The following is a 12,879-nucleotide window of genomic DNA, read 5'->3' on the forward strand; positions in this document are numbered from 1 at the left end:
TAGCCTGAGAAAGCAGCGATGTCAATGGTGAAAGCTTCATAATCAGAAAATAAAATCCATATGGTGAGTGTTTCCCATATTACATCACTTTAGATGAAATCTCCCAGCCGGCTACTGATTTAATGGAAGACATTCAGTCTAAAATGAGGAAGTAATTGACACAATATTTTTTGTTATATGTTACATTTGATTACGTTTTAATGGAGACTTGAGAGGCTGGGGCCCGCTACACTATAACCTCATATAAGTATCAACATGTCCCTACCAACAGAGTACTTTCCATAACTAGTGCCAGCTAAGATCCCCCAATATAATTGAGCCCATAGTAAACATTACTATCAGCAGGTAGCCCTACCTACAGAGTTCCCCTTCATCTAGTAATATTATTAAATTATTGTTGTTTGCAGTCATCACAAACAGAAATCCACCCCCTACATATACAGTCATGGTCGTAAATCAGGGCACCCCTGAAATTTTTCAAGAAAATGAAGTATTTCCCACAGAAAAGGATTGCAGTAACACATGTTTTGCTATACACATGTTTATTCCCTTTGTGTGTATTGGAACTAAACCAAAAAATGCAGGAAAAAAGCTAATTGGACATAATGTCACACCAAACTCCAAAAATGGGATGGACAAAATTATTGGCAACCTTTCAAAATTGTGGAAAAATAAGATTGTTTCAAGTATGTGATGCTCCTTTAACCCCTTAACGACGCAGGACGTATATTTACGTCCTGCGCCGGCTCCCGCGATATGAAGCGGGATCGCGCCGCGATCCCGCATCATATTGCATCGGTCCCGGCGCTCATCAACGGCCGGGACTCGCGGCTAATATCACACATCGCCGATCACGGCGATGTGCGGTATTAACCCTTTAGAAGCGACGGTCAAAGCTGACCGCCGCTTCTAAAGTGAAAGTGAAAGTGACCCGGCTGCTCAGTCGGGCTGTTCGGGACCGCCGCGGTGAAATCGCGGCATCCCGAACAGCTTACAGGACACCGGGAGGGACCTTACCTGCCTCCTCAGTGTCCGATCGGCGAATGACTGCTCCGTGCCTGAGATCCAGGCAGGAGCAGTCAAGGGTCGATAACACTGATCACAGGCATGTTAATACACGCCTGTGATCTGTGTAGAAGATCAGTGTGTGCAGTGTTATAGGTCCCTATGGGACCTATAACACTGCAAAAAAAATGTTTAAAAAAAGTGTTAATAAAGGTCATTTAACCCCTTCCCTAATAAAAGTTTGAATCACCCCCCTTTTCCCATAAAAAAAATAAAACAGTGTAAAAATAAATAAAAATAAACATATGTGGTATCGCCGCGTGCGTAAATGTCCGAACTATAAAAATATATCATTAATTAAACCGCACGGTCAATGGCGTACGGGCAAAAAAATTCCAAAGTCCAAAAAAGCGTATTTTGGGCACTTTTTATACCATTAAAAAATGAATAAAAAGTGATCAAAAAGTCTGATCAAAACAAAAATCATACCGATAAAAACGTCAGATCACGGCACAAAAAATGAGTCCTCATACCGCCCTGTACGTGGAAAAATAAAAAAGTTATAGGGGTCAGAAGAAGAAATTTTTAAACCTATAAATTTTCCTGCATGTAGTTATGATTTTTTACAGAAGTGCGACAAAATCAAACCTACATAAGTAGGGTATCATTTTAACCGTATGGACCTACAGAATAATGATGAGGTGTAATTTTTACCAAAATATGCACTGCGTAGAAACGGAAGCCCCCAAAAGTTACAAAATGGCGTTTTTTCTTAAATTTTGTCGTACAATGATTTTTGGGTAAAATGACTAATGTCACTGCAAAGTAGAATTGGTGACGCAAAAAGTAAGCCATAATATGGATTTTTAGGTGGAAAATTGAAAGGGTTATGATTTTTAAAAGGTAAGGAGGAAAAAACGAAAGTGCAAAAACGGAAAAACCCTGAGTCATTAAGGGGTTAAACTTACCTGGGGCAAGTAATAAGTGTGGGCAATATAAAAATAACACCTGAAAGCAGATAAAAAGGAGAGAAGTTCACTTAGTCTTTGCATTGTGTTTCTGTGTTTGCCACACTAAGCACGGACAACAGAAAGAGGAGAAGAGAACTGTCTGAGGACTTGAGAACCAAAATTGTATAAAAATATCAACAATCTCAAGGTTACAAGTCCATCTCCAGAGATCTAGATTTGCTTTTGTCCACAGTGCACAACATTATCAAGAAGTTTACAACCCATGGCACTGTAGCTAATCTCCCTGGGAATGGACGGAAGAGAAAAATTGATGAAAGGTGTCAACACAGGATAGTCCGGATGGTGGATAAGCAGCCCCAAACAAGTTGCAAAGATATTCAAGCTGTCCTGCAGGCTCAGGGAGCATCATTGTCAGCGTGAACTATCCAACAACATTTAAATGAAATGCTATAGCAGGAGACCCAGGAGGACCCAACTGCTGACACAGAGACATCAAAAGGCAAGAGTACATTTTGCCAAAATGAACTTGAGGAAGCCAAAATCCTTCTGGGAAAACGTCTTGTGGACAGATGAGACCAAGATAGAGCTTTTTGGTAAAGCACATCATTCTACTGTTTACCAAGAACGGAATGAGGCCTACAAAAAAAAGAACACAGTACCTACAGTGAAATATGGTGGAGGTTCAATGATGTTCTGGGGCTGTTTTTCTGCCTCTGGCACCGGGTGCCTTGAATGTGTTTACTACTGGGGTAGATGTAAACATGTTATTGTTTACATCTACCACAGTAGTGCACCTAAATTCCTGTATTATTCTAATTGTTACACATCAACACCATCTATCTGGTGTAGGATCCCATTGTGGCACTTGTAGTCCACTGCAGGTATCCCCCATTGTATGTATTTTTATGCTGGGGATTGCCCCTAGCAACAGACCACAAGGGCAGGATCTTCTCCCCCAGCATAAATGCACAACTGCATTTGGGGTTGAGCACCTCCAGCCATTTGAGACCACGTCTTTGTTGTTGCCCTGAATGTGTGCAAGGCATCAAGAAATCTGAGGATTACCAACGGATTTTGGGTCGCACTGTACAGCCCAGTGTCAGAAAGCTGGGTTTGCGTCCAAGATCTTGGGTCTTCCAGCAGGACAATGACCCCAAACATATGTCAAAAAGCACCCAGAAATGGATGGCAACAAAGCGCTGGAGAGTGGCCAGCAATGAGTCCAGATCTAAATCCCATTGAACACCTGCGGAGAGATCTTAAAATTGCAAATTGCTGTTGGGAAAAGCCGCCTTCCAATAAGAGAGTCCTAGAGCAGTTTGCAAAGGAAGAGTGGTCCAACATTCCGGCTGAGAGGTGTAAGAAACTTATTGATTGTTATAGGAAGTGACTGATTTCAGTTATTTTTTTCCAAAGGGTGTGCAACCAAATATTAAGTTAAGGGTGCCAATAATTTTGTCCAGACCATTTTTGGAGTTTGGTGTGACATTATGTCCACATTGCTTTTTTTACTCCCTTTTTTGGTTTAGTTACAATACACACAAAGGGAATAAACATGTGTATAGCAAAACATGTGTTACTGCAATCCTTTTCTGTGAGAAATACTTAATTTTCTTGAATAATGTCAGGGGTGCCTACATTTACGGCCATGACTGTATGTATATATATATATATATATATATATATATATACACATTAATGCCAGTGGGAGAAATTGAAATACATATGCAACAGGGTACACATTAATCCCAGCAGACGGTGTAGCAGATGTGTGGGACATTTTCTCTATTACAGAAGACTTTCAGACAATTCAGGAGAGTAGGTTTGGCCAGCAATTCCCCGGTATTCAAAGGGGTATTCCAGATTTTTTTTATTTGACTATGTTACAGAGGCTGTAAAGTTACCGTAGTGTAGTTCATAATATAGTGTCTGTACCTATGTGTGATAGTAGTCTCGCAATTTTTCTGTGCTTTTTGCCCCCACTTTTTAACAGCATTCAAAATTTGTCAGTTCTCAGGTTTTCCCAGGTTGTAGTTCAGCTCAAGACATTACATCACTAGTCTGGTTATGACAGGGAACCTGTCCTGCTTCAAATGGTGGAGTGACCACTGGGTGGGAGAGATCATTCTGCAACTAATTGTATTTTTGCAAAAGCTGGAGGCACCCTAGTTAGAAAACACTGGCCTTTTCAATAGAATGCAGCTCATTTGTGTTTCAATGGGTGGGGTGGCTGATGTGCAGGAGGGAGGAAAATTACCTCACACTTACAAACAAGGAACTGTGGGATTTGTAGTTTTAGAGAACAAAGTCCTACAAGAAATAGCTAGTTCACAAAAATATAGCCACAGTGTCATAGTAATCTCACAACATAGCCATTTATCCCCAAGATAAGCGCTAATCCTTAATTAGCATGTCCATTAGTGTCTGGCAGGTACGTACTAAAATCACCTTATGGTACATAACCCCTTTAACCTAATCACAGTATGTCTGGTAGGTTTGTTCCAGCAATATGAGGGCTGCATCAAAGTTATCAGTAACGACATCCTTCTACTGTGTTGTAATGGGAAGAATGTCCTGGCTGGAGTAAAGCTCCTGGACCAAACAGTACATAGGACAGGGATGGCAAGAATGGCTGGGGTAGAAGGGCAGTCGCCTTTAGAGAACTTGTCAGTGTCATAGACGTATTTAGAAATGCATGGTAAAAAAAAAAGTATTATAGCCTTTATTATCCAGCAAGGAAAACAGGTAAGTTTACCTGCTTAGTCATTTCTAATATTATTTATGTTATAGTGTTTTCCTGATGATCAGAACATATCTTATCAAACTATAGTCCATTGAGTATTGTTATGGGGAATGTGTCTCTGAGAAGTATATATACAGTATTATATAATCTTCATGTTACTGTATTATTATGACATGAATAAAAAACAATAATATATGCAATATATTAAAATGCAATAAAATCAGCATTATAATTTATAATCTTTGTCTTGGCCTGTTTTCTCTTTTGTGAAGGACAATCCAATCTGATAGTTCCAAACTTGCTTTTGTAGGGAGAACAAGATTCCAGTGTTTTCCCTGACAGACCAGAAGGATGTGGTGCTGAAGATCACAGTTAGTAATTTTCCATCTGACCCTTTGCATCCACACCTTGATGGAGATGATGCTCACGCGGCTCAGCTCATCGCCACCTTCCCTGAAACCATGTCCTACTCCGGCGTTCGTCCGGCAGCTTTGGCGACGGTATGAAATACACTACCCATTAGAAAGCATTGCTTTTGTCTGTGATTACTAATAAATGTGGTTATCAAGTGGGGGATATGGTTAAAGGGGTACTCCGCTGCTCAGCGTTTGGAACGAACTGTTCCGGACACTGGAATCGGCGCCGGGAGCTCATGACGTCATAGCCCCACCCCCTCATTACGTCACGCCCCACCCTGCCCCTCAATGCAAGTCTATGGGAGGGGGCGTGATGGCTGTCATGCCCCCTACCATAGACTTGCATTGAGGGGGTGGGGCGTGATGTCATGAGGGGGCTGGGCTATGACATCACGAGCTCCCGGCGCCGGCTCCAGTGTTCGGACAAGTTTATTCCAAACGCTGAGCAGCGGAGTACCCCTTTAAGCAGAGTCTGGTTAGGTATCTATAACCATACAGACATTTGGGTCTGTGCATAGTCCTAATAAATGTTTAAGAGTTTTAATATGCTGATTTTCGGTCGCTGAGACATTCTTTTTTTGGCCCACAGGACAAGTCAGTGTTTTGCGTTTCCAATGAGAACGCATCCCAGGCAGTATGTGAACTTGGCAACCCTATGAAGAGAAATGCTGAGGTTTGTGCTGTCATCTATTGTTACGAAGCTTTACATGCTGTATACTGTGTATATTAACAAACTAGTTTTTAGATAGAAAACTGCTGCACACACATTACGTTTGCACATTGACATTACGGTTATAGGTCCGGTCACAGAACCGGATACAGGGCAAAAATTAGCTGACCGGAGTAACTTTCTTACTCCATTCAGCTCATTAAAGGGGTACTCCACTGCTCAGCATTTGAAACAAACTGTTCTGAACGCTGGAGCCGGCGCCGGGAGCTCGTGACGTCATAGCCCCCTCATAATGTCATGCCCCGCCCCCTCAATGCAAGTCTATGGGAGGGGGCATGACAGCCGTCATGCCCCATCCCATAGACTTGCATTGAGGGGGCGAGGCGTGATGCCATGAGTGGGTGGGGGTGGGGCTATGACGTCACGAGCTCCCGGCATCGGCTCCAGCATTCAGAACAGTTTGTTCCAAACTCTGAGCAGCGGGGTACCCCTTTAAAGTCAATGGGTTTCGGCGCCGGTCCAGCTGGGATACGGGAGCTCCTGGTTTTGAAATTTCCCAGCCGAATCTGGCAGCCGTAGTAAGCAAACCTAATGGGAATGCAGCCTTAAAGGGGTTATCCAGTCTGATTATCACCTGATGATCCATGTGCACTTTATTTAGAGGAGTGTTGCATGAAAGGCCTTTGGCGTTGTACTATTGCCTAGGCATTCAGACTATCTCCTTTCTCAGTTATGTCTCTCATTTTGTTCTTCTGTGAGGAGACATGGCCGCTCTCGTAATTTTACCTGCAGTGTCAACCCATTTTAGCTTATATTGCCTTAATCTCATAAAACCTTTATTTGATGAGTTCTCTATTGATTCAGGTAACTTTCTACATGGTTATCAGCACACAGGGAATTACTCTGGAGACCACAGAGTTGGAAGTGATGCTAGAGCTGGCTACGTAAGTCACTGTCTGATCTAATATATAGTAGATAATGTGACTGTAGTTTATAGGCACCAGGAAATGGTTTGTTTCAAGGAGTTACCAATGAGTTAGTTACAGTATATTATCATGGCTTCACGCCACTACATCACAATGTGTAACAAGGAGGATGTCATGATGACACGGGTAAGCGGTCCCTTACCATAGTGATTAATTTATAGAGCTTTACTACATCTCCACTGTATGTGTAAGATCTGTGAAGAAAGCAAAGAAAATGTATTCATTAGAAAATGGAACAACACTTACAACATGGCCCGTTGTCAGTATCTGTAGTAGTTGAATAATTGGGGCCATAATGGTGAAATGTGTAAAATGTTTTTCGGAAAAAGTGATTTGATCACCTATCCTCAGGATAGTAATCCCAAAAGAGTTGTAATGGTCTTAACGCAATGGCTGAGTAGTGGATCTGCTGTCCTGTGTCAACAATGGCTAAGGTGCCGCTGGTTTTCACCAGAGCCCGCCGCAAAGCGGGATGGACTTGCTGCGGCAGGCGCACCCAGGTCACTACCTCTGGCACGATCTGTCCACACAGGTTGCCCAGATGTTACTTGGCACAGATGGTATAGCGTGGTCAGGACGAAGCACAGGTCAGAAGGCAGGCAGCAAAGAAGCATAGTCGGGTCACAGGCACAAGGTCAGGAGGCAGGTGGCAAAGCAGCAAGGTCAGGTCACAGGCTGAAGGTCAGGAACACTAAATGGCACACACTAAGTAACGCTTTCTCTAAGGCACTAAGCACATAGATCCGGCACCATGATAGGGAGGTGCCGGACTTATATAGAGTACGCCCAGCAGGCAACCAATTATGGGTGTATTAGCCCTTTAAATTTAGCATCGCCGGCATGCACGCGCCCTAAGGAAAGGGGATGCGCGTGCCGGCGAAGCACAGAAGCAGGAAGGCCAGGGACAGCAGTAGATTAGGAGATGCCCGGGACTCGCATGCAGGCATGTCCCGGAGCCCCCGCAGGGACTAGACAGCGTGCGCTCACGGCCGGGCAGAACGGCCGGAGCGTTGCCCCTAGCAACACCCGGAACAAGCGTGCGGGAGCGTCCCGCACCACGAGTCCCAGGACCATCCGAGACAGGGGAGAGGGAGCTCTCACGGCCAGAATGAATGGCCGGAGCTCTGCCCTTAACCAGAGTCAACAGTATTCAGTGTTTCAATGTATTAACAAAGCAAAATACTTTATTTGCATAAGTGTGCAACACAGGTTAAATAGGGCAATAATTACAGTTTCAACCAATTACAGAAAGTGCAGCTTAAACTCTTATTTTACATATTAATATTGTGAACAGATCAAAATAGTTATAATTCAGGTAATTCTTTTTTATTTATAAAAATGAAGGCTGATAAAGCACACCCAACATGTGGCACATAGATCTAATCCACATACCCTCAGCTACACATACTGTACCTCCATCCAGCTGCTTGGTTGTCTAGATAGAGCGACATTTTATGACGGCCAACTGACAAGGAAACACGGAAATCTGCCATATACTTTGTTGAAACAAATATAGTATTACTGAGCAAATGCAATATGTTGTGCACTTATCCAGTGACCTAACAGTCTCCTCAGTCAAGTCAAAATGTAGCATTTTCTATGCAGGAATAAAGTATTTAGCATTTTTTTCATACCATCACTGGATGCTGTTGCCTTTTTTGGGACTAGTCCTATCTGTTGGACAAGAATATTCCTGGCTTTGGTGAGGAATATTCTGGTCCAATTAACTCAAAGGGATTAGTCAAAGTCACTTGCTAGATAAAGTTATCTGAGTTTGCATAATGCATTGTGGGTGAGTCAGAGGAAGCCCACAGGAGTCGTGTTTAGGTGGTCTGAGTAGTGCTTTTCAACATTTATTCTCAGCACTATCCTGAGGATAGATCATCAATAAATTTGTTCTGTGAAATTCCAGTTGGTATGTAAGGAGGGTTTTCCTCCATACATTCTTCCCATCACTTTAAATGGGCACTGACATTAAAATATTTTTTTGCATATGATACAGCAGGTAAAATAAATACAATTTGTAATTTACTTCCTGTAAAAAAAAAATATTTTGATGCCACTTTCAGGGCCTTATAAATCTGGCCACTAGGCGTCTCCCTTCTGGTTCAGACCGCATTCCGTCTGCTCAAAACCCCAGACTGCTGGACTGGCAGGAGACCAAACTCAGGAAGTGCGGTCTGGCCATAGACAGTGAATAGCACTCTCTCTCTGCCTGTGTATGAAACAGGGATGAAACAGGGAGAGCTAGTGCTATTCACTGCCTATGTCCAGACAGCACTTCCTGAGTTTGGTCTCCTGCCAGTCCAGCATGAGACCAAAGTCTGAGCTTTTGAGCAGACGGAATGTGGTCTGAACCAGAAGGGAGACGCCTAGTGGCCAGCTTTATAAGACCATGAGAATGGCATAAAAATCTTGTCTTTTCTTTTTTTACAGGGAGTAAATTACAAATCTTGAATAAGTACATAAAATAGGTGGCGCTGCAAGGGACTTGTTAAAAGCTCAATAAGTAATAAATACATGGTAAAAATGGATATACTGTATAATTATGCTGATAAATAGTAGATGGTTGAAGTGCTGATTTGGGTGGTACGTGATGCTATATCATTAGTGTGGAAGCTGGGGTTATGCTTGCATTTTTTTTTCCAATGGCATTATTCACATGAAACAGTACCTGATGGGTGTAGTTCCTCTGGGATCCTGAGAGATTAATCCAGTATGGTTGATAGAGTGCAAGGGGTGGCGGGAGACTGCCCTGGCCAGTGGCATCTCTACCCTTCAAACTCGCCCGTGTGTTCCTGACAATCAAGAGTTACGCCACTACAGCTACCTGTGTCGTCCAAAAGTCCTTCCGACGTGTTTTGAAAGCATAAACGGCTTCCTTTGTCTGAGATCTCAGATGAAGGAAGCCGTTTATGCTTTCAAAACGCGTTGGAAGGACTTTTGGACGACACAGGTTCCTGTAGTGACGTCACTCTTGATTGCCAGGAACACACAGGCGGACTTCTGTTACGCCGAGCGCTCCGGGTCCCCGCTCCTCCCCAGAGCGCTCGCAGCGTTCTCTCATTCGCAGCGCCCCGGTCAGACCTGCTGACCGGGTGCGCTGCGATATTACCCCCAGCCGGGATGCGATTCGCGATGCGGGACGCGCCCGCTCGCGATGCGCATCTCGGCTCCCGTACCTGACCCGTTCCCCGTCTGTGTTGTCCCGGCGCGCGCGGCCCCGCTCCTTAGGGCGCGCGCGCGCCGGGTCTCTGCCATTTAAAGGGCCGCTGCGCCACTGATTGACGCAGCAGGCCTAATCAGTATTCTCACCTGTGCACTCCCTACTTATACCTCACTTCCCCTGCACTCCCTCGCCGGATCTTGTTGCCATTGTGCCAGTGAAAGCGTTCCCTTGTGTGTTCCTAGCCTGTGTTCCAGACCTCCTGCCGTTGCCCCTGACTACGATCCTTGCTGCCTGCCCTGACCTTCTGCTACGTCCGACCTTGCTCTTGTCTACTCCCTTGTACCGCGCCTATCTTCAGCAGTCAGAGAGGTTGAGCCGTTGCTGGTGGATACGACCTGGTTGCTACCGCCGCTGCAAGACCATCCCGCTTTGCGGCGGGCTCTGGTGAATACCAGTAGCAACTTAGAACCGGTCCACCAGCACGGTCCACGCCAATCCCTCTCTGGCACAGAGGATCCACCTCCAGCCAGCCGAATCGTGACAGTAGATCCGGCCATGGATCCCGCTGAAGTCCCACTGCCAGTTGTCGCCGACCTCACCACGGTGGTCGCCCAGCAGTCGCAACAGATAGCGCAACAAGGTCACCAGCTGTCTCAACTGACCGTGATGCTACAGCAGCTATTACCACAGCTCCAGCAACAATCTCCTCCGCCAGCTCCTGCACCTCCTCCGCAGCGAGTGGCCGCTTCCGGCTTACGATTATCCTTGCCGGATAAATTTGATGGGGACTCTAAGTTTTGCCGTGGCTTTCTTTCGCAATGTTCCCTGCACTTGGAGATGATGTCGGACCAGTTTCCAACTGAAAGGTCTAAGGTGGCTTTCGTAGTCAGCCTTCTGTCTGGGAAAGCTCTGTCATGGGCCACACCGCTCTGGGACCGCAATGACCCCGTCACTGCCTCTGTACACTCCTTCTTCACGGAGATCCGAAGTGTCTTTGAGGAACCTGCCCGAGCCTCTTCTGCTGAGACTGCCCTGCTGAACCTGGTCCAGGGTAATTCTTCTGTTGGCGAGTACGCCATCCAATTCCGTACTCTTGCCTCCGAATTATCCTGGAATAATGAGGCCCTCTGCGCGACCTTTAAAAAAGGCCTATCCAGCAACATTAAAGATGTGCTGGCCGCACGAGAAATTCCTGCTAACCTGCATGAACTTATTCATCTTGCCACCCGCATTGACATGCGTTTTTCCGAAAGGCGTCAGGAGCTCCGCCAGGATATGGACTTTGTTCGCACGAGGCGGTTTCTCTCCCCGGCTCCTCTCTCCTCTGGTCCTCTGCAATCCGTTCCTGTCCCTCCCGCCGTGGAGGCTATGCAAGTTGACCGGTCTCGCTTGACACCTCAAGAGAGGACACGACGCCGCATGGAGAACCTATGCCTGTACTGTGCCGGTACCGAACACTTCTTGAAAGATTGTCCTATCCGTCCTCCCCGCCTGGAAAGACGTATGCTGACTCCGCACAAAGATGAGACAGTTCTTAATGTCTACTCTGCTTCTCCACGCCTTACTGTGCCTGTGCGGGTATCTTCCTCTACCTTCTCCTTCTCTGCTACGGCCTTCTTGGATTCCGGATCTGCAGGAAATTTTATTTTGGCCTCTCTCATCAACAGGTTCAACATCCCGGTGACCAGTCTCGCCAGACCCCTCTACATCAATTCTGTTAACAATGAAAGATTGGACTGTACCGTGCGTTACCGCACGGAACCTCTCCTAATGTGCATCGGACCTCATCACGAAAAAATTGAATTTTTGGTCCTCTCCAATTGCACTTCTGAAATTCTTCTTGGATTACCGTGGCTTCAACGCCATTCCCCAACCCTTGATTGGTCCACAGGAGAAATCAAGAACTGGGGTACTTCTTGTCACAAGGACTGTCTTAAATCGGTGCCCAGTACTCCTTGCCGTGACCCTGTGGTTCCCCCTGTATCCGGTCTTCCTAAGGCTTATATGGACTATTCTGACGTTTTTTGCAAAAAGCAAGCTGAGACTTTGCCTCCTCACAGGCCTTATGACTGTCCTATTGACCTCCTCCCGGGTACTACCCCACCCCGGGGCAGAATCTATCCTCTGTCTGCTCCAGAGACTCTTGCCATGTCGGAGTACATCCAGGAGAATTTAAAAAAGGGGTTTATCCGCAAGTCCTCCTCTCCTGCCGGAGCTGGATTTTTTTCTGTGTCCAAAAAAGATGGCTCCCTACGTCCTTGTATTGATTACCGCGGACTTAATAAAATCACGGTAAAAGAACGCTACCCCTTACCTCTTATCTCGGAACTCTTTGATCGCTTACAAGGTGCCCACATCTTTACCAAACTGGACTTAAGAGGTGCTTATAATCTCATCCGCATCAGGGAGGGGGACGAATGGAAGACCGCATTTAACACCAGAGATGGACACTTTGAGTATCTGGTCATGCCCTTTGGCCTATGCAACGCCCCTGCCGTCTTCCAAGACTTTGTTAATGACATTTTTCGTGATCTCCTATATTCCTGTGTTGTGGTTTATCTGGACGATATTCTGATTTTTTCTGCCAACTTAGAAGAACACCGCCAGCATGTCCGCATGGTTCTTCAGAGACTTCGTGACAATCAACTTTATGCCAAAATGGAGAAATATCTCTTTGAATGTCAATCTCTTCCTTTCCTAGGATACTTGGTCTCTGGCCAGGGACTACAAATGGACCCAGATAAACTCTCTGCCGTCTTAGATTGGCCACGCCCCTCCGGACTCCGTGCTATCCAACGTTTTTTGGGGTTCGCCAATTATTACAGACAGTTTATTCCACACTTTTCCACTATTGTGGCTCCTATCGTGGCTTTAACCAAGAAAAATGCCAATCCCAAGTCCTGGTCCCCCCAAGCGGAA

General features: G+C 45.4%; 1 protein-coding gene across 6 annotated transcripts in view; it reads left to right on the top strand.

Moving 5' to 3' along the window:
• Window positions 1-12,879, top strand: part of ITGA7 (integrin subunit alpha 7) — a 258,860-nt gene that overhangs the window by 219,030 nt on the left and 26,951 nt on the right. For all 6 annotated transcript variants that reach the window (XM_056562182.1, XM_056562181.1, XM_056562184.1 and 3 more), the window contains 3 exons: window positions 5,030-5,219; window positions 5,725-5,808; window positions 6,670-6,749. In XM_056562182.1, the coding sequence (XP_056418157.1) occupies window positions 5,030-5,219; window positions 5,725-5,808; window positions 6,670-6,749 (354 nt within the window). The remainder of the gene's footprint in view (window positions 1-5,029; window positions 5,220-5,724; window positions 5,809-6,669; window positions 6,750-12,879) is intronic.

This window comes from Hyla sarda, chromosome 2 (assembly GCF_029499605.1).
Source record: "Hyla sarda isolate aHylSar1 chromosome 2, aHylSar1.hap1, whole genome shotgun sequence".
NCBI classification, from domain to species: domain Eukaryota; kingdom Metazoa; phylum Chordata; class Amphibia; order Anura; family Hylidae; genus Hyla; species Hyla sarda.